Raw genomic sequence first — 22,926 nt, 5'->3', positions numbered from 1 at the left:
GCTCGGCCGGAGCCACTGGGACCCGCTGCCCCTGAGCCCCCCGCCGGGGTTGGCAGAGCGGAGCGGCCGTGGGTTGCGGGCCACGCGCGGGCCGGGACGCCGGGGGCGGGGGCGGCCAGGTGCAGTCCCCTCCTCGCCCCCTCCTCCCTCCCCCCCTTTCCCTCCTTCTGCTACTTGGATTTTTTTAGCTGCTGCGTCATGAGCATAATTTATGCAAAGCGCTTTGCCGCATGCTGCACCTCCCGCGCCAGCCGCCGGGGGCGGCGGTCAGGAAAAGGAGGGGGGTCTGGGGAGCGGCGAGCAGCGCGTGGGGGTGGGGAGGAACCCCAGGCCCCGCCGGGACTGGGACCCAGGGCCTGTGGGGCTGCTTGAGTCAGCCCCCTCGGAGAGCTGGACTGGAGTCTCGATCGGGGACCCCGCGTCACCTTCCCTTCAACCGAGGTTTGGGCAGTGACAACCGTGACTCTCTGGTGGTCAACTGCCCTTCTCAAAGGCGAACCTCAAGTTCATGTCTTGTCCTACAGGCAGGGAAAGGAGAGGGAACTCGGATGTCACTCAGGCTCAGGGCCTCCGGAGCAGCTGTGTCCCCCTTGCTCATCCCAGAGAGACCAGGGTCCTGGACGCTATGCTCAACATCCTTTCCCACCTTCCGGAGGGCCGGGGTCCTACCCACCACCTGCGGGCTAGTCATGCCCAAGAAGGTGTGAAAAGAAAAGCAAAGTTTGACGTAATGGAGAAAAACAAGCCACTGTTTTGGGACCGTGCTGGTGGGGAGGGGAGGGTTTGTTTTATCTACTGACTTTTGAAGGTAGAGGAAGGTTTGGAGGCCGATTAGGGGGCCAGGGGAAACGAAGGTTTGGGGAGTAATGGACAAAAGAAGAAAGACCAGGGGGCCGAGAAAGAATGAGAGGAGACAATAGAAGAGCGTCAATCCAGCCAAGTGGATTCCCAAAAGTCAAGCTTTTGCTGCCAACCTAGTCTGTTTCCCTCTTCCCCCTCACCCCACACCCAGGTTTCGTGGTCTAGGATGTCCTCGGCAGACCGTGCAGAAGCCCACGGAGAAATCGGATGAAGAGTAAAGCCCTTGCCAGACAGTTCCTTAAACCTCTCGGGGCAAGCGCACACTGAGGAGGGGAGAGGGAGCAGCAAGGGCTGGTTTTGACCAACAGGTACACTCCAGGCTGCCTGCATCTTGCTGGCTACTGGTGCAGCAGAGCTGGGCTGTCAGCTGTTTTCCTGGGGCCGGCCAGGAGGCCCTGAGGGTGAATCAAGAACCAGAAAGCTTGGGGTTTTATTCCAGCTCTTCCATTAGCAGTCTAGGCAAATAATGCAGTTTAGTTTTACAAAAGGAGGTAGAGTCTGGCCCCATCCCACCTGTAGGGCCAGCTGCTGGAGAGGCAACAAAAAAGTGAGATTGCTGAATTGGGAAACAGCCTGAACAAGAAAGTATCTCTCTCTCTCTCTCTCTCTCTCTCTCTCTCTCTCTCTCTCTCTCACACACACACACACACACACACACACACACACACACACACAGCCCCCAGACACACCCCACATGCATGCACATACACAGATGCCCACAGAGACATACCCTCACACATTCCCCACATATGTGCTCACACACTCACACACACACACACACACACACACACACCACACAACACAGACACAGCCCCCCAGACACACTCCACATGCGTGCACAGACACACATGCACACAGAGACATACCCCACACACGAGTGCTCTCACACGCACACCCGTGCATACTCTCGCTCTCACTCTCACTCTCACGCACACGCACACACACAACACCTACACCACACACACACACACACACACACACACACACGCACGCACACCTCAGAAAAAGAAAAGAAAGGCTGGGGTTGTAGCTCAGTACAATGCTTGCCTAGTATGAGCAAAGCCCTGGTCGGTCCTCAGCCATCAAGCTGAGGGCACTTGCCTGTACTCCCAGCACGCAGGAGCTTGAGGCACAGTAGTTACAAAGTGAGTTCCTACACCAACCCGGGCCACAGAGTAGACACTGCTTTAAACAAATAGAGTGGGGCGGGGAAAGGCTGGAGAGCTGACTTAGTGGTTAAGAGCGATGCTGGTCTTCCAGAGTTCAGATCCCAGCACCCACAGAGGGTGGCTCACAACCGCCTGTAACTTCAGCTCCAGGGGACCTGACACCTTTTTCTAGTAGGCACTACTAGCACATGCTTGGCGTACAAATACATGAATAAAACCAAATCTCTGGGCTGGAGAGATGGTTCGGTGGTTAAGAGCACTGACTGCTCTTCCAGAGGTCCTGAGTTCAATTCCCAGCAACCACATGGTAGCTCACAACCATCTGTAATGGGATCTGATGCCCTCTTCTGGTGTGTCTGAAGACAGCTACAGTGTTCATAAAATAAACAAATAGTGGGGTTGGGGATTTAGCTCAGCGGTAGAGCGCTTGCCTAGCAAACGCAAGGCCCTGGGTTCGGTCCCCAGCTCCGAAAAAAAGAAAAAAAAAAACAAATAAACAGAAAAACAAATCTCCTTCAAAAGCTTAATTACCACAGTGCCAGCTTTGAATTTCTAGAAGCGGGATGTCTAAGGGAGACTAAGGTCACCACAGACCCAGTACTGCTTCACAGGCAGTGGCCACGTGGTTGCAGGGTATTGGGAAACGTTCTGGGATGCACCCAGGATCTACTCACCTCCTGAAGGTCTTGTCTCCGAATACCATCATGTGTGGGTTTGGATTTCAACACAGGAGTGGGGCGAGAGAAGTAACCACCCGTGATAGCTGGAGCCAGTGCGGGTGCAGGAAGTGAAGGGGGAATTGCCGGAGAGGAGGCAGAAGGAGCCCGCGCCAGGAGAGCTGGGCTACACAGCCTGGGTTCTTTCTAATGAACTGGACCTCTTCTCTTTGTCTTGTAAAGTCTTCTGAACATTTATTTCTTCCAAGAATCCTTCTCAAGTCTGAGTACCACACTGTTATAAAAGGATTTTGCTTCCATTACATCACTGTCCCAATAACTTTGTAATATAATTTGTAGTTTGTAAGTCATTTGTTTGATTCTTTTTGTTTATTGCATTTACTCTAAGGGGGGAGGGGGGAGGGAGAAAGAGAGAGAGAGAGAAGGGAGAGAGGGGAGAGAGAGAGAGAGAGAGAGAGAGAGAGAGAGAGAGAGAGAGAGAGAGAGAGAGAGAGAGAGAAAGGAGGGAGGAGAGGATAGAGAGAGGGAGGGAAGGGTGTCCCCTGTTCCCTTGTAGGTCAGAGGACAACTTGGTTCTCTCCTTCAACCATATGGGCGGGTTCTAGGAATCAGTCTCAAGGGAGGAGCAAGCACCTTTACCCGCTCAGTCCTGTGGACAGCACCTCTATTTCTTGAATATATATATATATATATATATATATATATATATATATATATAGTTCACCCAAAAGATAAATAACAAGGCCTTTCTTCCTCCCTCGGTCTGCTCATCCCCTCCAGGCACCCAACCTGTGAAAGACAGTGGACAGAGAGAACCTTCTTTGTCATGGTGCCAGAAAGCTCCAGCAATCTTGGCAGGTAAACCTTGGGTTCCCACCCTCCGTGTCATAGAACAACCGAGTTCTGCCAGGATCCATGGATGTACTCTAACCCTGCCCTCCGTTGCACGGGCAACTTTGTCTTCCACTTCTCAGCACCAGTTAAAGACACCCACTGCTGCGTGTGAGGTGAAGGCTGCCACAGCAGTGGCTCATGTCTGTCTCCGGAGGACAGCCTCTCCGCTGTGATGTGCAGAACAGCATCGCCAGGGCGGTCTAAGCTGCTGCTTTTCATATAACAGGAGAGAAGATTCAGCCTCACTGGTCCCTGAAGTCCTGTGAGGAGACCGAGGAGGAACCCGGGTGCTGCTGACAATGCGAGGCAGCCTTAGGGTGAGAAGCCAGAATTTTAGAAAACATTCCTAGGGCAAGGGCTACAGCCAAAGCACGCTCCACTTTTAAACTATCTCCGAAAAGCATTTGCACTGTTTTCTTCTACTCGATTTTAGCAGTGATGTAAGGCTACATTGCCGGGCCGCCGTCACTGTCTCTGACAGAGCTCCCTACGGTTCAAAGGGTAAATATGTTGTGGATTTTTAAAAAGTTTTTGCACAGTAACAAGGTGAGGAACATTTTAGCTCATAAATTATTTACCAGCCCTCGCAGGCATAATGGGCCGCGTGCATATTCATCATTCTGTCATGCATAATTCATAAGACGTTCCCTTCAACGGCCTGGAGAAGCAAAGGAGGTTGTTGGCTGAAGTGTTGAAGAAATGAGGGCTTTTGTCCTTCATCCCGCTTCTGTGATAAGTCTCTACACACACACACACACACACACACACACACACACACACACACACACACATAACGTTAGAGGAAAATTATCAGTGACACGCAGACGTGCAAACGAGGGGAAGAGACAAAGCAGGAAGTGAATTGGCAGAATCCACCAGCATCCATCACTGACCCATGCCTCAGCATAGGATGTGTGACCCATAGCTGGACATGCCCCCTTTTCTGCTGAGGTAAGGAGGGAAACAGGGTCTCGCTACATAGCTCAGGTTGGGAGAGAATGACGCTGTTGGTTGAAATGTTCAAGGTCTATAGAACATTCTACATAGACCAGGTTGGCCTCAAACTTGTGACAGTCTTCCTGCCTCAACCTCCTGATGGGATGTGGGAATTACAAGTGTGCCGTATTCATGCAACAAAAGAGTTGTTTCAACAAAACTTGTAGGGTTGTAGCTGATAATTTACACTGGTGCTGAAGATATACATGTTCAAGCCTGGGACCAGCCTCGTCTACATAAGCTAGCCAGGGCTACATAGTGAGGCTCTGTTTTGAAAGAAAGAAAGAAAGAAAGAAAGAAAGAGAGAGGGAGAGAAAGAAAGGAAGGAAGGAAGAAAGAAAGAAAGAAAGAGGAAAAAAAAAAGAAAAGAAGTTAGGTGTGGCTGCACATGCCTTTAATCCCAGCACAGCAAAGAAGGCACATCTCTATGAATTCAAGGCCAGCCTAGTCTACGAAGCAAGTTCCAGGGCAGCCAAAGGTACATAGTGAAACTTTGTTACAAGACAAACGTACAAGAAGTATTTGTTAAAAGAAAAAACCAAGGGCAGAGCATTTCTGGCGCAGGCTTTTAGATCCAGCACTTGGGAGGCAGAGGCAGGCAGATCTCTGAGCAAGGCCAGAGTGAGGCCAGCCTGGGCTATGAAGTGAGTTGCAGGACAGCCAGGGCTACACAGAGAATCCCTGTCTCAAAAACAAAGCAAAACAAAACAAAAGCAAACAAAAACAGAAAAACCAAACCAACCAAAACAAAACAACATCCCCCCCCCAAAAAAAAAGAAAGAGAAAAAGAAAAAAACAAGGGATCAGAGAGATGTCTTCACTATTAAGATCAAGCCTTGCTCTTGTAGAGGACCTGAGTTGGTTCCCAGTGCACACTTGGGATGCTCACGACCACCTGTAGCTTCAGCTCCAGGGGGAATCCAGCACTTCCAGCCACTGTGGTCACGCTTGTAGTGCACACACATACAGATTCATAGATTTAGAGGAAAATTTAAGAAGCAAGGAGCTAGAGTGGTCGTTCAGTGGGTAATAGCACTTGCTGCTCTTCTGGAGAACTTGGATTCACCTCCCAGCCTGTAACTCCTGTTCCAAGGGACCCGGCACCCTCTTCTGGCCTCTGAGGGTACTACATGCCTGTGGTCCGCATAAAGGCACACACGTATCCACACAAATAAAACTGAAATTAAAATTAAGATGAGAGGACTGGGGAGATGGCTCAGCAGTCAAGAGCACTCGCTGCTTCTCCTCCTGAGTTCAAATCCCGGCAACTACGATCCCAGCTGTTCCGCCGTTTAAGACAGGAACACCAAAAGTTCAAGATTCTGTCCTGGAATTCGCTGTGTACACCAGGCTGGCCTCAAACTCACTGAGATCCACCTACCTCTGCCTGCGCCACCAGCTTGTCAGTATCACGTGTTTGTGACTTAGGAAGCTAATACAGAGAGGGCTGCCTTGGATTACATAGGAACACAGCTTTAAAGTAAACTAAATAAATAAAGCCGGCGAAATGGCTTCGTGTGTAACATTAACCAGGCAAGCCACGTCAATATTATTATTCTTTTATCTGATCCCCATAGGACGTCCCTGAGGTAGATATAATATTCAGGATTAAAAACTTGAAATAAAGAGAAAATGGAGTTAGTGAGCAAAAGGAGGTCAAGGCCTGGGGGGGCGTTGTCCTTTCTTACTCCACATGCTTCAGTTCCTGTTTTCCTAAGTCCTCAGAATGATCAAAAGCCACCATTTCCACAGCAGAAACATCTCGTGAGGCCGTGTTTTCCGTGAATCGATTTTATTTATTTATTATTGCCTGTTTTATTTTTTCATATTTTTTGGTTATTTATTTACATTTCAAATGTTATCCCCCTTCCCAGTTTCCCCTCCACAACCCCCCATCCCCTCCCGTCATCCCCTTCCTCTATGAGGGTGCTCCCCACCCGCCCACCCACTCCTGCCTCGCCACCCCGACATTTCCCTATGCTGGGTCACCAAGCCTCCACAGGACCAAGGGCTCCCTTCCCATCGATGGGCCGATCTCTGCTGGAACTGATTTTATTTATTATGTATGTTTTCCTTTGTTCCTCTGTTCGGCCAGTGGCAGCGGATTTATTTTCTGGGGCCGGAGAGATAGCTCAGAGGACAGGCTGCTCCTCTCTCAGAGAACCCGGGTTTAATTCCCAGCACCCACATGGAAACCAGAACCTGGAGATCCAGTTCCAGGATAACCATGCCCTCTTCTGGGCTCCACCTGCCTGTAGGTGCACCACACGTGTGCCTGGCGCTCTTGGAGACCATGAGAGGGTGCTGTTGCCAGAAACTGGAGTCATGGGCTGTTATAAGTGGCTGTGTGGGTGCTGCCAGTGCTCTGGCCAGTGAGCCATCATTCCAGCCGTGAGGCTGGCTTTTTTCCCCCCTTAAGACTTATTTATTGTATATAAATACACTGTCGCTGTCTTCAGACACACCAGAAGAGGGCATCAGATCCCATTACAGATGGTTGTGAGCCACCATGTGGTTGCTGGGATTCGAACTCAGGGCCTCTGGAAGAGCAGTCGGTACTTTTAACCACGGAGTCATCTCTCCAGCCTTGAAGGTGGCTTCGTAAGCTCTTCCTGTGTCTCCTAGCTGTTAGGATTACAGCAGGGTACCACCATGCAGGGCTTCCTTGTGTGTGCCTTTCTTATTCCTGAGAGGGCAGTCTTGACTACTAGCCTCCTGAGAGACCCTGTAATTGGGACAGACTCCCAGGTCTGGGTTTTTAATCTGGCTATAGTCACTTTTGGACAAATAGAAAAGTTTTCTTTTCTTTCTTTCTTTTTTTTTTTAAGATTTGTTTTGTTTTATTTATTTGAGCACACTGTAGCTGTCAGGCACATCAGAAGAGGACATCAGGGGGTTGGGGATTTAGCTCAGTGGTAGAGCGCTTGCCTAGCAAGTGCAAGGCCCTGGGTTCGGTCCCCAGCTCCGAAAAAAAGAAAAAAAGAAGAGGACATCAGATCTCATTACAGAGGATTGTGAGCCACCACGTGAAGGCCTCAGATCCCTAGACGTGGAGCTACAGGTGGCTGCCAGATGTGAATGCTGGGGACAGAGCTCAGGTCCTCTGGGAGAGCAGTCAGTGCTCTTACCTGTGGCCATTCCTCCACCCATTGTTCTGTTTTGAGACAGGGTTTCTCTGTGTAGCCCTGGCTGTCCTGGAACTCAGACTGTAGAGCAGGCTGGCCTCAAGCAGAGATCTGCCTGCCTCTGCCTCCCAGGTGCTGAGAGTAAAGAAGGCATGTGCTCCCACCCCTGTTCTTTATTTTTTTTAACTTTTATTTATTCATGGGGGTTTGTCGGGGTGTATGGCAGGGAAGAGGTGCTAGTGGCCTTGTGGGAATGTGAAATTGTGTAGGGGAGGGTTATACCAAAAGTCTCAACTCCTTCCAGTCTGGGCAGACTGAGGAGCAGAGAAAGTAGCAAGTTATGTTCTTCTCAGGTAACTCTGAAAAACACACTCGCTCGTGCGCGCATGCGCACACACATACACACACACACACACACACACACACACACACACATGCACCTCACATGTATGCACATGCTCATAGACACAGCAAACATGCATACATGTACACTCTCTGACACAAACACCACACACACATACACACATGCATATATTAACCTGTACACACATACACAAAAACTACACATACAGGCACACACACACACACACACACACACACACACACAGTCACACATACCACACACAAACCTCTCAGAGAATAGTCAAATCTCAAACCCCAGAACCAGCAAAAAATACACATCTAAATCGCTCAATTTAATTGCATTTTAAACAAGTCTTAAGAATTCTAATGCATGAGCTGAGATTTCACAGACAGAATATACTAAAACCGATGGAGAGGAGGTCCAGCCAGGACGCAGTAGGCTGCCCAGTGGTAGTACAGTTAGTGCTTCACAGTTACTGTGCATAGCAGGGTCTGCGCCTTTCCTAAAAGGTCTTGCTGAGATTAGGAGAGAAGGCTCCATTTCCCACCAACTATCTGGTAATAGCTGTTCCCTTAGTTACATAGAGGCCAGCCACAGCTTTGAAAAGATTCCTTCAAAGAGCCTGCTGGATGCTTCTGGTAGCCCCAGCCCCCTCTTCTTTGGTCTGAGAACTAGGAGATTGCTTTAGTCTCTGTTACACATGTTGTGGGTGTGCTATAAAGGTGCACTTTCACAAAAAGATCTCAATTCAGACTAACGGAGACTAGAGGGCGGCAGGAAGTTACTTTGTAGTCGTTTGTGTTGCTGTAACAGCCTGCCCGAGAGTGGACAGTTTGTTTGGCTCGGAGCTTTGGTTGTAAGGATACAAACAGCATGGTGTCTATGTTCTCATTCAGGGTCCACTGACTGCCTCGACCAGCAAGGGGACAGGCTAATTCAGAAGGGGACAAGCATGCCACGGCCTCACTTATAACAATTTACTTCTGCAAAAGCCGATCCTGCCCCAGAAGACTTAACTGGCCCTCACAAGACTACCTTCCCGGAACCCTTTCCAGGCTGCCCCATCCCAATCCCTGCCCACCGGCCCTGTCGGTCACTGGGGGCCAAGCTTCCAGCACAGGGACCTTCTGAGGACAAAGGACCATTTCAGCACCTTATGTCATAGCTTACTCATCTCTGGGGCTGCATTTACTGAATTATGTTGTGACTTTCCATTCAGAATCGATCTACTCCAAGGCCCATTAGAAGAGTTCATTAGCATCTTTGGCTCCTTCCCTCTGCGTCTCAAGATTATTACTGCTTCCCCCCTACCTCCCAGACAGGATCACACTATGTGGCCCTGCTGTTCCGGAACTCTCTATGTAAACCAGTGTGACCCCAAACTCACAGACATCCTCCTGCCTCTACCTTCATTCCTTCCTCAGCTCTACAGAAACACCCAGCAAATACCACACCCAGAACAGCTTAAAGGGCCTCAGTCCTGAGGTGATTAAGTGACCAGAGACGTGAAAAAGTCAGAAAACAGCAGATAGGGAGGGAGGTAGACAGACAGCAGACAGACAGACAGCAGACAGACGTGGGTCAGGGGGAGGGAGAGAGAACAGAAGAGAAGACATACTGATTTTCCTTTTCCTTCCACAGGGTCCACCTTCCAAGTGGTGGGATTAGAGCTGTACCCACTATACCATCATTGATATTTTTAAATGACTTGAGGATTTAAACATGCCTGTAATGTGTTTCCGTAAAACCCACTCTCTAATTTCTTCCCCTCTAATTTATCCCTTATCCACCCCCATAATTTTCTTTCAGTTTCATGTGATTTTTTTCTATTATTTTCTTGTTTGTTTGTTTTTTATTGCCCTGTATTGTCTGCATGTATGTATGTGCACCAAGTGATACCCTGTGCCCTATAGACCGGGAGAGGGTGTCAGATCCCTGAAGTTCCAGGCTGTTGTAAGTTGCCATGTGGATGCTGGGAACGAAGCTCTGTGACAGTGGCAAGTCACCCTGATCCATCGTTCTAATCCTGGTCTATATTACTTTTTTTTTTTTTTCTTTTCAGAGCTGGGGACCGAACCCAGGGCCTTGTGCTCGCTAGGCAAGCGCTCTACCGCTGAGCTAAATCCCCAACCCCCTATATTACTTTTTAAATCGTTTTAGTTGTGCTGGCAAGATGGCTCAGCAGGCGAAAACACCTGCCTTGTAAGCCCAGAGACCTGAGTTCTTCATGTGCAGCTAGAGGGAGAGAACTGACCTCACAGAGTTGTCCTCTGGCCTTTATACCTGCACCGTGACACAAGTGCCCATGTGTTCATATCGCACACACATGTACGCAATCATTGGTACTACTTAATTGAGATGTGATAGAGATATAATGAGCTGTACGTGTTTATAATACACAATTTGACCTTTTTTACTCTTTGGAGAGTGTCTCACTATGGAACTCAGGGTGGTCTTGAACTCATGATTCTCTTGAGACAGCCTCTTCCGTGCTGGCTTCGCAGGTGTGCCAAGTTTGTTGGTTTGTTTTGGAGGCATGATCTCTCTTCATAGTTTGTCTGTCCTGAATGGAACTCACTCTATGTAGACCAGGCTGGCCTCAAACTCACCTCCATTAAGACAATCCCCCAAAGACTTACCCCAGCCCAACCTAAATCTAGAAAAATCCTCATTGAGACTCACTCCCAAGGGATTCTGGGTTCTCAAGCTGACAATTAAAACCAACCATCACAAAGCCGAATGTGAAACGTTACATTGTAGCTCAGCTCAACAAATTGAGTTAAGATAATCACGTGCAGTGACCACAAGACCAGAGAAGCCACTGGATCCTCTAGAAGTGGAGTTACGGATGGTTGTGAAGTGTCACGTGGGACCTGGGAATTAAACCTGGGTCCTCTGAGGGAGCATCAAGTGCTCTTAATCACCAAGCGGTCTCTCCAGCCCTAAGAAAAGTAAGTGCTAGAATACAGTGCCCTACTCAAATGGGCAGTCTTCAGAAAAGCAACTCACTCTGCAGAGGTACCACTTAAGATGACAGAGAGAGGTCTTTGAACCCTGACAAGTGGCCCATGAGACCCAGTAACTCCCTGTTGACTGTTACAGGAGAAGGGGGCTTCCTCTCAGTCACATGATCCCACTCTAGGCTTGCCCTCTGCCTGTCTTCTAGTATATTTCAATAAGTTCTTTGTCTTTTCCTGCCCTGGGTAAGTCCTTTTTATACAATGCACACCATCAGCTTCCAGACAGATGCAAGTTTTCTTTTTTTTTTTTTTTTTTTTTTCTTTTTTTCGGAGCTGGGGACCGAACCCAGGGCCTTGCGCTTGCTAGGCAAGCGCTCTACCCCTGAGCTAAATCCCTAACCCTTCAAGTTTTCTAAATCTATTTCTAAACTCCTTTCCTCTCTCTCCTACCCTCACATCTGGGCATTAGGTCAAATTTAGGTCACTCTCATTAGATTTTTCATTTCTGTGATTTTTATGAAACTGGAATCCTTTCTGCAGTGTGTGGTATTCTTTTGGAGTTCGAGGCTTGCTATGTTGTTGGTCTTGAATTCCTGCTTCAGCCTTCCAACTTCTTACAGCTATATTCTGATACACATCCAGAGCCTGTGATTGGACCTGGAACCGCCTGCCTCTAGGGGCCACCTGCCTGTCTCTGCCTCCCTCGCTGTTGTCTCAGTTGTTTACGTGGGTGCCGGGTGTCCAGACTCAGGTTCTTATTGGTTGTACAGCAAATGTTTTACCAGTGAGCCGGCTCCCCAGTCTCTTCCTTAAAACTTTTTAAATTTAAATTTACTATCGCTAACTTATGTGTGTGCGTGTAAGCACTCCTGGAGGACAGAGGGCGACTTTCGGAAGTTGGTTTCTTCGTCCACTACAGGTTCTGGGGACTGTCCTCAGGTTATCTAGCTCTCATGGTCTGTACTTTACCTAATGAGGTGTGGCGGCACACACAAACACTTGTGCATACACAAACACGAATACACAAACTGTGATTATAAAACCCACATGACCCTGTCAGTTTCCTACCTAAAACTCTTCAGTAGCAAATCAGGGTCCTTCAGACAGAACACATTGTTTCCACACAGGCTCGGCTCTGGACTCAGCGTGGCCGGGCTCCTGCTTCCTCTTCAGCTTGTCTCTCACCAGTCCTGTCTTCTGTGATCTGGCTACACTATCTGGTTTTCATGCGGATCTCTCTAAGAGCTATGGCACGAGTGATGTCCCCTCCCCCGATCTTCTTCACCACTTGTTTAGTGGCTATGCACTCCTCAAATTTCATCTCAGGCATCATTTTCCCCCAGGAAACCTTCCCTGACCGAGGAGAAGGCAGTAGGCACTCATCTATGTGCTTCCTAGCATCACAGACGGTGTACAGGGTGGCGCTAACCACTGCACTATGATTACAGTGGCTTTTCTAGGCTGTTGGTTTCGAAGTGGTGGGGGACTCTGCCCACCACGTCGCAGTTGTTTCTCCAGCGCCTACAATGGAGCCTGACACAGTGGGCATTCATTGAGTATTTGCTACATTAATGTAAGAAAGAGTATTTGCTAAGTGAACACAGATGCGCCCTGCTGTCCTGACAGTGGCCAGCTGCTCCTTAGCTCCACCTGGTGGAGAAAGGAGGGAGCTGCAGCTCCTCATTTCCCCCGGGGTGGGGGTGGGGGGTCATTTGGCGGAACTCCTGCACCCCAGGCCTCGGGTCAGGATACCAGACACCTAGCATAGGTGGATTGGATCGACCAACCCGAGGGCAGCTCTCTCGTGCAGGAGTTAGCCCTAGGAGGGCCCGGATAGCGAATTAACCTTCATAAGACCGTTGTCCTGGGAAGGGTTACCCTGTATAGCATCTGCATTTTTTTTTTTTTTTTGGTTCTTTTTTTTCGGAGCTGGGGATCGAACCCAGGGCCTTGCGCTTCCTAGGCAAGCGCTCTACCACTGAGCTAAATCCCCAACCCCATTTTTTTTATTTATCTGTTATTATTATTTTTATTTCATCATGTCTATGGGTGCTTTGCTTTAGATAGTCAAGGAGATGTAAATACCACAGGCTTTATGATACTGATTTAATCCGAATCAAAGTAATAATATAAACACATAAAGGGAATTTTAAAAATAACCTAAAAGAGTTCCCAAGCAGCCTTTACTTAGAGCAGCCTATACAGGCTCTATGTGTCTACAGGAAAGCAAAATGGAAATCCTGATCCCGGAACCTGGAAGGCGGAACACAAAATTTGAGTCTGTAACCTGCCCTCGAGATCAGTTTTTCTTTTCTTCTCGAATGTTTATTTTTGTGTCTGCGTGAACCTACGACACGCATGCGCAGGTGGTTCCCGGGTTCCAGATCAGCCTCTGGAAGAGCACAAGTGTTCTTGACCACTGAGCCTCCCCACCAGCCCCATCATGTTCTATTGGAGAAGCAGAGATGCTCAGATAAGCCCGCTTGCCTCTCGGGCTGCTGTGTGGGACTGGATGAAACTGCATTTACAGGACGCCATGCAAACTGTGATAGTCACCTGACACACAAGCAAGGCCTTTTCGGTGTTGGACGAATCGAGAGTTCGTTTACTGAGGGCCTCTCGCTCCAGAGCCTCTCCGTCTCCTTGAGCGCGCACAACACAGACTTCTGCAGACAGCTGCATCGGTTCCTCACTCTGTGCGTGCCCATGAGATATTCTGGAACGAGGAAACGGGAAAAGTGTAATCACGGTCCTAAGAGACGTCGCCTCTACTCTTCAGGACAACTGGGAGTGGGCTAAGGCACACACAACGTCTGTAGGAGACTACAGGCCCCCTTAGGACGTGCCAGGCCAGGGTCAGCCTGCGCGGGGCACGGTCCATCTCAGGGCAGGAGCTTGATGCGGTGTCATGGTTTGTATCAGGGCGCCAAGCAGGGCGCGGGGACACGGTCTACCTCCGCACGGATCCGGGCGCGGGGACAAGGTCACCGACCCCGGGCGCTGGACCGTCAATAGGAGGCCTGGAAGAACCGGAACGCCGGACAGGCTAGGATCTGAGGTCTGGAGGTGGCTCAGAGCAAGGGCGCCGCCCTAAGACGAGCCCTCTACGAACTTCAGGGCCGGGTGTGAGGGGTGGGCGGGGCACTGGTGGAGGCGGGGCATGCGGGGAGGAAGGGCTCGCGGTGAGGAGGAGGTGCGCGGTGAGGGCGGGGCCACGCAGGGAGGGCAAGGAGGGCGGGGCTACACGATGAGGGCGGGGAGCGCGGTCAGGGCGGGGCCACGCAGGTATGAGGGGCACGGGGTGAGGTGGGGCCGCGCAGGGAGAGCGGGGACCCCGGGGAGCGTGGGGAGGGCGGAGCCACGCAGGAATGAGGAGCTTGGGGTGAGGGCGGGACCACTCAGGGAGGGCGGAGTCACGCAGGGAGGGCGGGGCATGCGGTGAGGGAGGGGAGCGCGGTTTGGGCGGGGCCGCGCGGGAGAGCGGTGTGGGCGAGGAGGGCGGGGCCACGCAGAGGATAGGGGGCACGGGGTGAGGCGAGGCCGCGCAGGAAGAGCGGGGAACCCGGGGAGCGCGAGAAGGGCGGAGGAGGGCGGAGCCACGCAGGGAGGGCAGGGCATGAGTTGAGCCTAAAGCGCGAGGTGAGGGCGAAACCGCGCAGGGAGGGCGGGGCCGCGCGAGAAGGAGCTGAGCGAGGTGAGAGCAGAGCGCGCAGGGAGGGCGGGGCACCCGAGAAAGGCGGGGCTGTAAGCGCCCTCTTTGCAGCGACTGGCGGGCCTGCGAGGGGGCGGGGTTTCCGGCGGCAGTGCACTCGGGCATCGACTGACGCAGAGTGGACGGGCGTCACGTGACACGGAAGTGACTCCGAACAGGAAGAGGACGAGAAAAATAACCGTCCGCGACGCCGAGTGGAAGTGGATTCAGAGCCACCATGAACAGCAAAGGCAAGCCCGGGAAGCGGCGGAGGTCGTCGGGGACGCGGGCGGGTTCGGGTCGAGTGGGCCCAGGGGGCGACGGGCTCGGGGCGGTCTGGGCCGCTCTCCTCAGCAGGCCGCGGAGCGGGGCCGCACCTGACGTGTCCGCCCCCCTCCCCCACACACCGCAGCAACTCGGCTCTCCGGGCCCCGGCCCCATAAACTCTGTGGCGCAGTTTGGAGCCGCGGGCTCCAGTGTGTGAGGTGGGGGGTGTTTTTCCGTGACTGACACCGGCTGGAGCGAATGGGGAGCTAGAGCAGGGATTTGGGTAGGCCAATGGAGGGCCGGCAGAGGCGGGGCGCCGCGCTTCGGAACAACAGGCCTTGGCCGAGCTTAACTCCTGAGGTGCCGGCTCTGCTGCCCAGTCCCGGCCTTCAAGGATCCTTTCCCGCCTGCCTTCGACTCTTCGCGCTCCCTCCTCAGGGCCAGGACTTCTAGTCGTGCCTGTGCTAATGTTTGTCAGACCATGGTCGCGTTTACCTCCCGCCCCCAGCCGCCGCCCTTCTCATGGTTAACTTCCATTCACTCACTCTTTGGAAGTCGACCTTGAGTAGGAACCAACCCGTGAGGTAACACGCAGAACCGTGGGTTCCACAGAGTCTGCACTGGTTACCGCACAGCCCGTGGGAGACTACCCGGACTAGAAGTCCCCCCAAAACACCAGCAATCCAGAATCCCCGGCACGGGTTCTCAGACCTGTCCTTTATTTGGGAGGGAACGCGGCCAAGTTAGACTTGATTCCTCCATCAGTATGCTAGTGGGAACAGCACCTTCCACTGTGAGGGTGCAAAGACAATCTTTATTTTCTTGGCTCTAAGAACTAAGGCCCTGTGGGGCAATCTGTTTGCAATTCTTCTGCTTGCGCTCACCAAGTTAACTGCGCTGTGCACCCTGCCCCGTTTGGTAGCTGTTTACAAACTTTTTTTATTGTCTGTGAATGTGAGGGTAGGTGCCCACAAAGACAGAAGCTAGAGTTGAAAAGTGGTTATGTCAGATGTGGATGCTGGGAACAGAACTTGGGTCCTCAGGAAGAGTGGCATTTTGTCAGGAGCATCTTTCCTATTTGCCACCTCCCTAATTTGATAGACAACATCTCTCTTCCCCCTTTTGTATTCCAGGTCAATATCCAACACAGCCTACCTACCCTGTGCAGCCTCCTGGGAATCCAGTATATCCTCAGACCTTACATCTTCCTCAGGCTCCACCCTATACTGATGCTCCACCTGCATACTCAGAGGTACTGCACTTTGCTAGACTTTTAACTATTTGAATACACTCTTGGACCCCACCCCCATTGTTAAATCTTCAAGTTCAGAAGCAGAGAATGCTCTATGAACTGTCTAAAACATAAGTTAATAATTACCATTGGAATTGAATGCATTATCTGCTTGTTATTTGACATGCTGAGTTAGGCTGAGTTTGGGTCCCTTGAGCCCAGTAGTAGCTGTGGATGCAAATGACCCAGAAACTGTGTGCCAGTGACAGTAACCAGTGTGATCTACACATACAAGAACTGAGAATGCACTCACGAGCCATGCATGGTGGTAAGACCAGTAGTCTCAGCACACGGAAGGCTCAGGCAGGAGGAACTTGAGGTCAAGACTGTCTTGGGCTATAGAACCAAACCCCATTTCCAAAACAAAACAAGGGGCTGGGGATGTAGCTGATTTGGTAGAGTGCTTGCTTAGCATGCACCAAGCCCTGGATTTGGTCTCTAGCCCAATGTGAGCTGGATTTGGTGGTGCAGGCTTTTATTTCCATCAGTCAAGAGGTCAAGGCAGGAGAGTCAGGAGTTCAAGGTCATCCACTCCTACATTCTTGAAGGCTAGCCTGAAGTACAGGAGATGGTCTCAGCAATACTTAGAGAAGTTTCAAATACCAGTGTCACAGAAATATTTTGCCTTCTCTTCTGCTTCTTTTAGCTCTATCGTCCAAGCTTTGTTCATCCAGGGGCTGCCACAGTCCCCACCATGTCAGCTGCATTTCCTGGCGCCTCGTTGTATCTGCCTATGGCCCAGTCTGTGGCTGTTGGGCCTTTAGGCTCCACGATCCCCATGGCTTATTACCCAGTTGGTCCCATCTATCCACCTGGCTCGGCAGTGCTGGTGGAAGGAGGGTACGATGCAGGTGCCAGATTTGGAGCTGGTGCCACCACTGGCAGCATTCCTGTGAGTATGCCTAACCAAGAGCTCAGCCCTCGTGCACTTGAACCGTCTGAAATGACTTCATACTCATTCTCCTACCATCCCAGGGTAGTAGTAGTCAGGACTGGCACAGCTGCTGCCCTCTCATGACAGAAATGTGGCTGGGCCAATCAGGGCATTGGGCACAGTCCTTAGAGTTAATCAGATTCATTTGTCTTCTTCTTTTTTCTTTTTTTTTTCAGAGCTGGGGACCGAACCCAGGGCCTTGCGCTTGCAAGGCAAGCGCTCTACCACTGAGCTAAATCCCCAACCCCTCATTTGTTTTCTTGTCCTATTAAAATCCTGCTAGCAGGCTAGAGAGATGGCTCAGTGGTTGAGAGCACTGACTGCTCTTCCAGAGGTCCTGAGTTCAAATCCTAGTAACCACATGGTGGCTCACAAACCATCTGTAATGGGATCTGATGACCTCTTCTGGTGTGTCTGAAGACAGTGACTGTGTACTCACAGACATGAAATAAATAAATTAAAAAAAAAATACTGCTAGCCAGGTGATAGTGGCATCTGCCCTTGATCCTAGCATTAGGGGCAGAGATAGGGGTCTCTCTGAGTTTGAGGCCAGCCTGGTTTACAGAGTGAATTCCAGGACAGCCAGGGGTACACAGAGAAACCCTGTCTATAAAAAATAAAGAAAATACTGCTGGCTGCTAGCTCCTTTTTCAGTTGTTCAGCACAGTGAACTGGTCTAGGGGAGCTACTTTCCGAGTTCATAGCATTTAATATTTGCCGTGAGGGGGAAATGTACTAGGAGCCCAGGCGAGTGAGAAAGTAGAATGCGTAGTCCCAGTAATGGATTGTGGTTTTCATGTCCTCCTGCTCAGTGATACTGCTGTGTATGGGGTTTGTAGTCCACAAGGTTGTAGCAAAGGCCATCTTCTCAGGATTCACAGTCTAGCATGAGGTGGGATGGTCATTATTGGCTTCTAACAGTGTTGTATGTTAATCTGGAGTTGCTGGAGATGTAGCCCAGTGGGAGAACATTTGCTTAGCCTGTACAAAGGACTCTCCCCCTCCCTGGTAAGTAAAACCCCACATCCTCACAAGAGAGCCTGTGTGGTGGTAGTGGCTCTCCCCTGAGAAGGATGAGATTTGGTATTTACAGGCTGCATCTTAGAGCTGGAACACCATGGGTGAATGACAGATTTCCTTTCCTGCCTGTGTCCTGGACTCGGAGAGGGTACTTGCTCTAGAACTCAAGCAGTTGTCTTAGCTCCTTAAAATGCTGATTGCTTAGTATGTTATAATTTATAACATGTTATAATTTTAACAGTGGGGAGACTGAGGCAAGAGACTTCCTTTGAGTTTAATGTCAGCTTGGGCTACATAGCAGGAACCAGTTTAGTGAGAGTTACTGAGTTCCTGGGTTGACCTCCCCCACTGCCTGCAAAAATAAAAGTAGTTGGCACACTGCCACCTTCTTACGCAGTGTCTGCTTCCCTGTGTTCTTTCCCTGTGCCCACTGTACCTTGTCCTTTCCTTCCAGCCTCCACCTCCTGGATGCCCTCCCAACGCTGCTCAGCTTGCAGTCATGCAGGGAGCCAACGTCCTTGTAACTCAGCGCAAGGGAAACTTCTTCATGGGTGGCTCAGATGGTGGCTACACTATTTGGTGAGGAGCTGTGGCCACTCCTGTGCCGGGGAAGACATCACATACCTTCAGCACTTCTCACAATGTAACTGCTTTAGTCATATTAACCTGAAGTTGCAGTTTAGACACATGTTTTTGGGGTGTCTTTCTGGTGTCCAAACTTTGAGGCACTTTTCAAATTTAATAAGGAACCATGTAAGGGTAGCAGTCCCTCCCTAAAGCATTCTGAGGTAGGGAGGTGTCCATTCTTCAAATGAATGTGAGTGAAGTGGCCCCAAGGCTCTTCCTTAATTCCTCTGGAGTGATACTGTGCCATGCTGGTCTTTGCTTCTAGGAATAAAACATCAAATTAGGTTTGGAGGGAACTTTGATCTTCCTAAGAATTAAAGTTGCCAAATTATTCTGATTGGTCTTTAATCTCCTTTAAGTCTCTGATTTATCTTACTCGTTAATGAAACGCATTAGCTGTCTGCCCTATCCTTCCCATCCTCTGCCCCGCCTGTCCTGTCCCCAGTCCTCCCATCGATGTCCATGGAGTCAGTGGTGCAGGACCGAGAGCCAGTCAGACTCAGCCCCTGTCTCCCTGCACCTGTCCTACCTGACATTTTTTAACTTGTCTTTCATAAGGATCCTCTGAAGCCCCCTGTGTGTCCCGAGCAGAGACTCCATTTCTGGGGTTTTGTATATCTCCAGGCAAGGTGAAGGCACCCTTTGGACCCACCTCATAAGCCATCTCTGCATCCCCATGAACCCAGACTAGCTGTGGTGCCAGAAACCCAACTTAACAACAGCTCTCAGTGCAAACTGTCCTAGGAAAACTTAAAAATGACAGGCAGGGAGGAAGATGCATATCAAAAGCTTGGCTTGAAAGCCTAATTAAGGGAGTTTTAGATAAAAAAAAATAGTTATCACTTCCCGAGTGTTGCATGCAGCCACTTGGGTCCCAGGAGTTTCCTGAGGTGAATCAGTAGGGTCACGCGAATGCCTCACTATACTATGACTTGAGTCCAGTGAGATCTCAGTAGGATTAATACTTCAGGGATCCTTAATATTTTGATTTGTTTTCCGAGATTGGATTTTATTTTATTTTATCTGATATTTCAGTTCATCTAAATCTTGTGTTCTGTACATGTGATGTTTGACTGTACCATCGACTGTTATGGAAGTTCAGCGTTGTATGTCTCTCTACACTGTGGTGCACTTAACTTGTGGATTTTTTTATACTAAAAATGTAGAATAAAGACTATTTTGAAGATTTGAATAAAGTGATGAAGTTGCATTACACCTCACTCCAGCATTCTTTACTTAGCATGTACTCAGAAGGCTTTCTCCATGTGTCATGCCTTTTACATCCCACCCAGAAACCAGTGCTCCCGTGTGGTTTAATATGTCTTTGAAGTAAATGCAGCTCTGCCAGTCTAGGTTGACTGCTCTCATGAGTTCCACTAGAGATGATTCTGGACTCAAAATGTAAACTCAGAAATGAAAGTGATGCTGGCTGTGGTGGCCCACACACAACTGTAGTCCAGTACTCAGGAGGCAGAGGTAGGCAGGTCTGTTAGTTTGAGGCCAGTCTGGTCTACAGAGCAAGTTCCAGGACAGGTGGGGCACCACGGAGAAACCCTGTCTCAAGGGGAAAAGCTTTACAATGGCATTGAAGGCCAGGTCTTTCTTGGCTCTGTCCATACATACACGGGATCTGGGAGATTGCGGTCCTTGCCAGGATTAAGAACAAACCAACTTATTTTTCATGTGTTTTGGGTGATGTTCATCTTGGGACAAACCTCCTGGGCTGTCCTCATTCCCAGCTCCTGAAGAGTTAGTTCCGGGACCTGCAGAACTCCATTACACTTTCTTACTGAGATAACATAAGCAGGTGAGTTAAACATGCAAGAGAAAAATGCTGTACAAAGCTTAAGCAAACCAAGGAAAAATTTAGTTCTTGTAAATGAAAATCTTACTTTTATAATAAGTTTAATTTGGATAAAAACAGTGTTAGTTTAAGACTGTTGGGGGAACGGTGGGGCTCAGATCAAACAAAGACAGTAACATTCTCAGACTCCTATCCACCCTGGCCTGACCCCTTCTTGTGGTATCCAGCCTCCAGGAAGACTAGATAGCTACACATGGGGTTATTGCTAGGCAACTAGGGAGGGGACATCAACCAGCCTGTGACCTCACTTCCAACTCGGGCACAGCCCCACTTTGTTGGCCAGTTTTTGTCCTGTCCTTACCAAGGCCCAGCGTCATGAGCAGCTCTCTCCGTGTCTCTGGACCCTGGAGTCAGTGATGCCGGTATTGGGGGCTGTGTCCTGGGAGGTGAGTGAATTTGCCTGTATCACTCAATTCCACTTTACATTCCCTAACTACAGAGGCAGTGTCTCAGTGTTGGAGCCAGGAACTGGCCCCTCCAGTCTGGGGCTCATTAGATGAAGTACTCTTCCTTCTCTTTGCCCTTGGCTGAGTCAGTCTCCATCTGGAGGATGGCGCTGGGCTCCCCTTCTGCAGGCTCATAGGTGACGTAGCTGCCTTTATTCTTGTACAGGTAAAAGAAGATCAAGGTCACCACTGAGAGCAGGGTAAGGAACACCACGGTGATAACAACTTGGAAGGGAGAGAGAGAGAGAGATGTTTCAGTACTTCAAGGGGCCATCTGAATTAGATCATTACTTCCTAGTAGGGTCTCCCTCAGACACAGCTTCGCTAGGGCACATCATCCAGAGGCTCTTGGTACTTCACTATAGACAAGCTGTTTTGATTTCTGACAGGACTCAACTTCCTCCCAAACCAGTTCCTGACGATCGTGCTAGAAACCAGCAGGGAAATAAATAGCTCATGCCAACAGGAAGGGTGTTTTAAATACATAGCTTCCTATGAGAGCTTCTCTGGTTCTCCCCGTTCTTCCTCACCCACTCAACAAACCACATATACCGTCCTCCCAACCCACACACCCCAGCTGAGTGGCCACATGCACCCGTGCCTGGTCACCCTTAAGCCTATCACTTATGGTTATGCCTCTGCGTCTTTTACAGTTCTGTCTGCATGTATCAGACCTACACATGCCAGGATGAACCCAGTTACCCCCATGTGGCTTTTCCTGGATGAGGAACATCTTAGCTGTCACACTGGGTTCCAGGCTGTCTCTGGAGCAAGTGATCTCGGCCCGGAGGACCCTTGGATTGGTACACTGGCTTTGTTACCTGCAATGAGTGCTGTGCTGGCCTCTTCAGCTTGTGGGGACATCGTCTCAGGGGCCTGAAAAACCGGCGTGGTCATCAGTTCTGGGAGGAAGGAGGAAAGGGAAAGAGTGAACCTTTTGTCTTTAGCATTCTGTCACTACACCATCCCGGAGAATTGCTCAGTGCTTAGCACACTGGCTGGTCTGAGGACCCAGATTTTATCTCCAGCACCCACATAGTGGCTGTTTATCCTCTGTAACTCCAGTTGGAGAGGAAGATCTGGTGTCCTAGCCTCTGTGGCCACCAGGCACACATGTACACAAGCACTCATGCAGGGAAACACTCATAAAATACAGATAAAAACAGTTCATCAACCGTTGTCTACGGGAACTCCAGGCAGAAAATCCCAGGAAAGGGCTGGAGAGATGGCTCAGCGGTTAGAAACACTGACTGCTCTTCCAGAGGTCCTGAGTTCAATTCCCAGCAACCACATGGTGGCTCACAACCATCTGTAAAGGGATCGGACGCCCTCTTCTGGTGTGTCTGAAGACAGCAACAGTGTACTCATATCAATAAAGCAAATCTTAAAAAAAAAAAAAAAAAAAAAAATCCCAGGAAACTGAGATGAAAGCAAACTATTTCCAAAAGACAACTTTTTATGAATTTCTCTCTGCCCAATACAATGGTTAAAAAGAGGGACTTGAGCTAGCTGTAATGACTCACACCTTTAATCGTAGCACTTGGGAGGCAGAGGCAGGCAGATCTGAGTTCAAGGCCAGCCTGGTCTACAGAATGAGTTTCCGAACAACCAGAGCCACATAGTGAGACCTTGTTTCAAGAAACAGCTAACTAAGTAAACAGTTTTTGGCTTGGGGGTGAAGGTGCATGCCTTTAATTCTAGCACTCAGGAGGCAGAGGCAGACAGATTTCAGAGGTCAAG

At 49.9% G+C, this 22,926-nt stretch overlaps 2 protein-coding genes across 5 annotated transcripts in view; one reads left to right on the top strand and one right to left on the bottom strand.

Annotated features, from left to right (window-relative positions):
• The first annotated feature begins 14,571 nt into the window (after positions 1 to 14,571).
• Dazap2 (DAZ associated protein 2) lies at positions 14,572 to 20,096 on the top strand. 3 transcript variants are annotated; one of them, XM_032885203.1, is made up of 5 exons: positions 14,572 to 14,685; positions 14,810 to 14,988; positions 16,138 to 16,256; positions 16,942 to 17,187; positions 18,704 to 20,096. In XM_032885203.1, exons 2-5 carry the CDS (start codon positions 14,976 to 14,978, stop codon positions 18,830 to 18,832), a joined length of 507 nt encoding a protein of 168 aa, XP_032741094.1. In that variant the 5' UTR covers positions 14,572 to 14,685; positions 14,810 to 14,975; the 3' UTR covers positions 18,833 to 20,096. The 3 variants fall into 3 exon arrangements, with proteins under 3 accessions (XP_032741094.1, XP_032741091.1, XP_032741097.1); XM_032885200.1 differs by having other exon boundaries at positions 14,572 to 14,988; XM_032885206.1 differs by lacking the exon at positions 14,572 to 14,685 and having other exon boundaries at positions 14,768 to 14,988; positions 16,942 to 17,110.
• Positions 20,097 to 20,746: 650 nt separating this feature from the next.
• The window catches only part of Smagp (small cell adhesion glycoprotein), a 16,842-nt gene continuing 14,662 nt past the window's right edge, over positions 20,747 to 22,926 (bottom strand). For both annotated transcript variants that reach the window (XM_032885188.1, XM_032885196.1), the window contains exons 3-4: positions 22,008 to 22,088; positions 20,747 to 21,411 (exon numbers count right to left, since the gene is read on the bottom strand). In XM_032885188.1, the coding sequence (XP_032741079.1) occupies positions 21,233 to 21,411; positions 22,008 to 22,088 (260 nt within the window). In that variant the 3' untranslated portion in view covers positions 20,747 to 21,232. The remainder of the gene's footprint in view (positions 21,412 to 22,007; positions 22,089 to 22,926) is intronic.

The sequence above is a fragment of the Rattus rattus genome, chromosome 1 (assembly GCF_011064425.1).
Source record: "Rattus rattus isolate New Zealand chromosome 1, Rrattus_CSIRO_v1, whole genome shotgun sequence".
Lineage (NCBI taxonomy): Eukaryota > Metazoa > Chordata > Mammalia > Rodentia > Muridae > Rattus > Rattus rattus.
The sequence above is the reverse complement of the archived record's forward strand: the minus strand, read 5'-3'. Positions and strand labels throughout refer to the sequence as shown.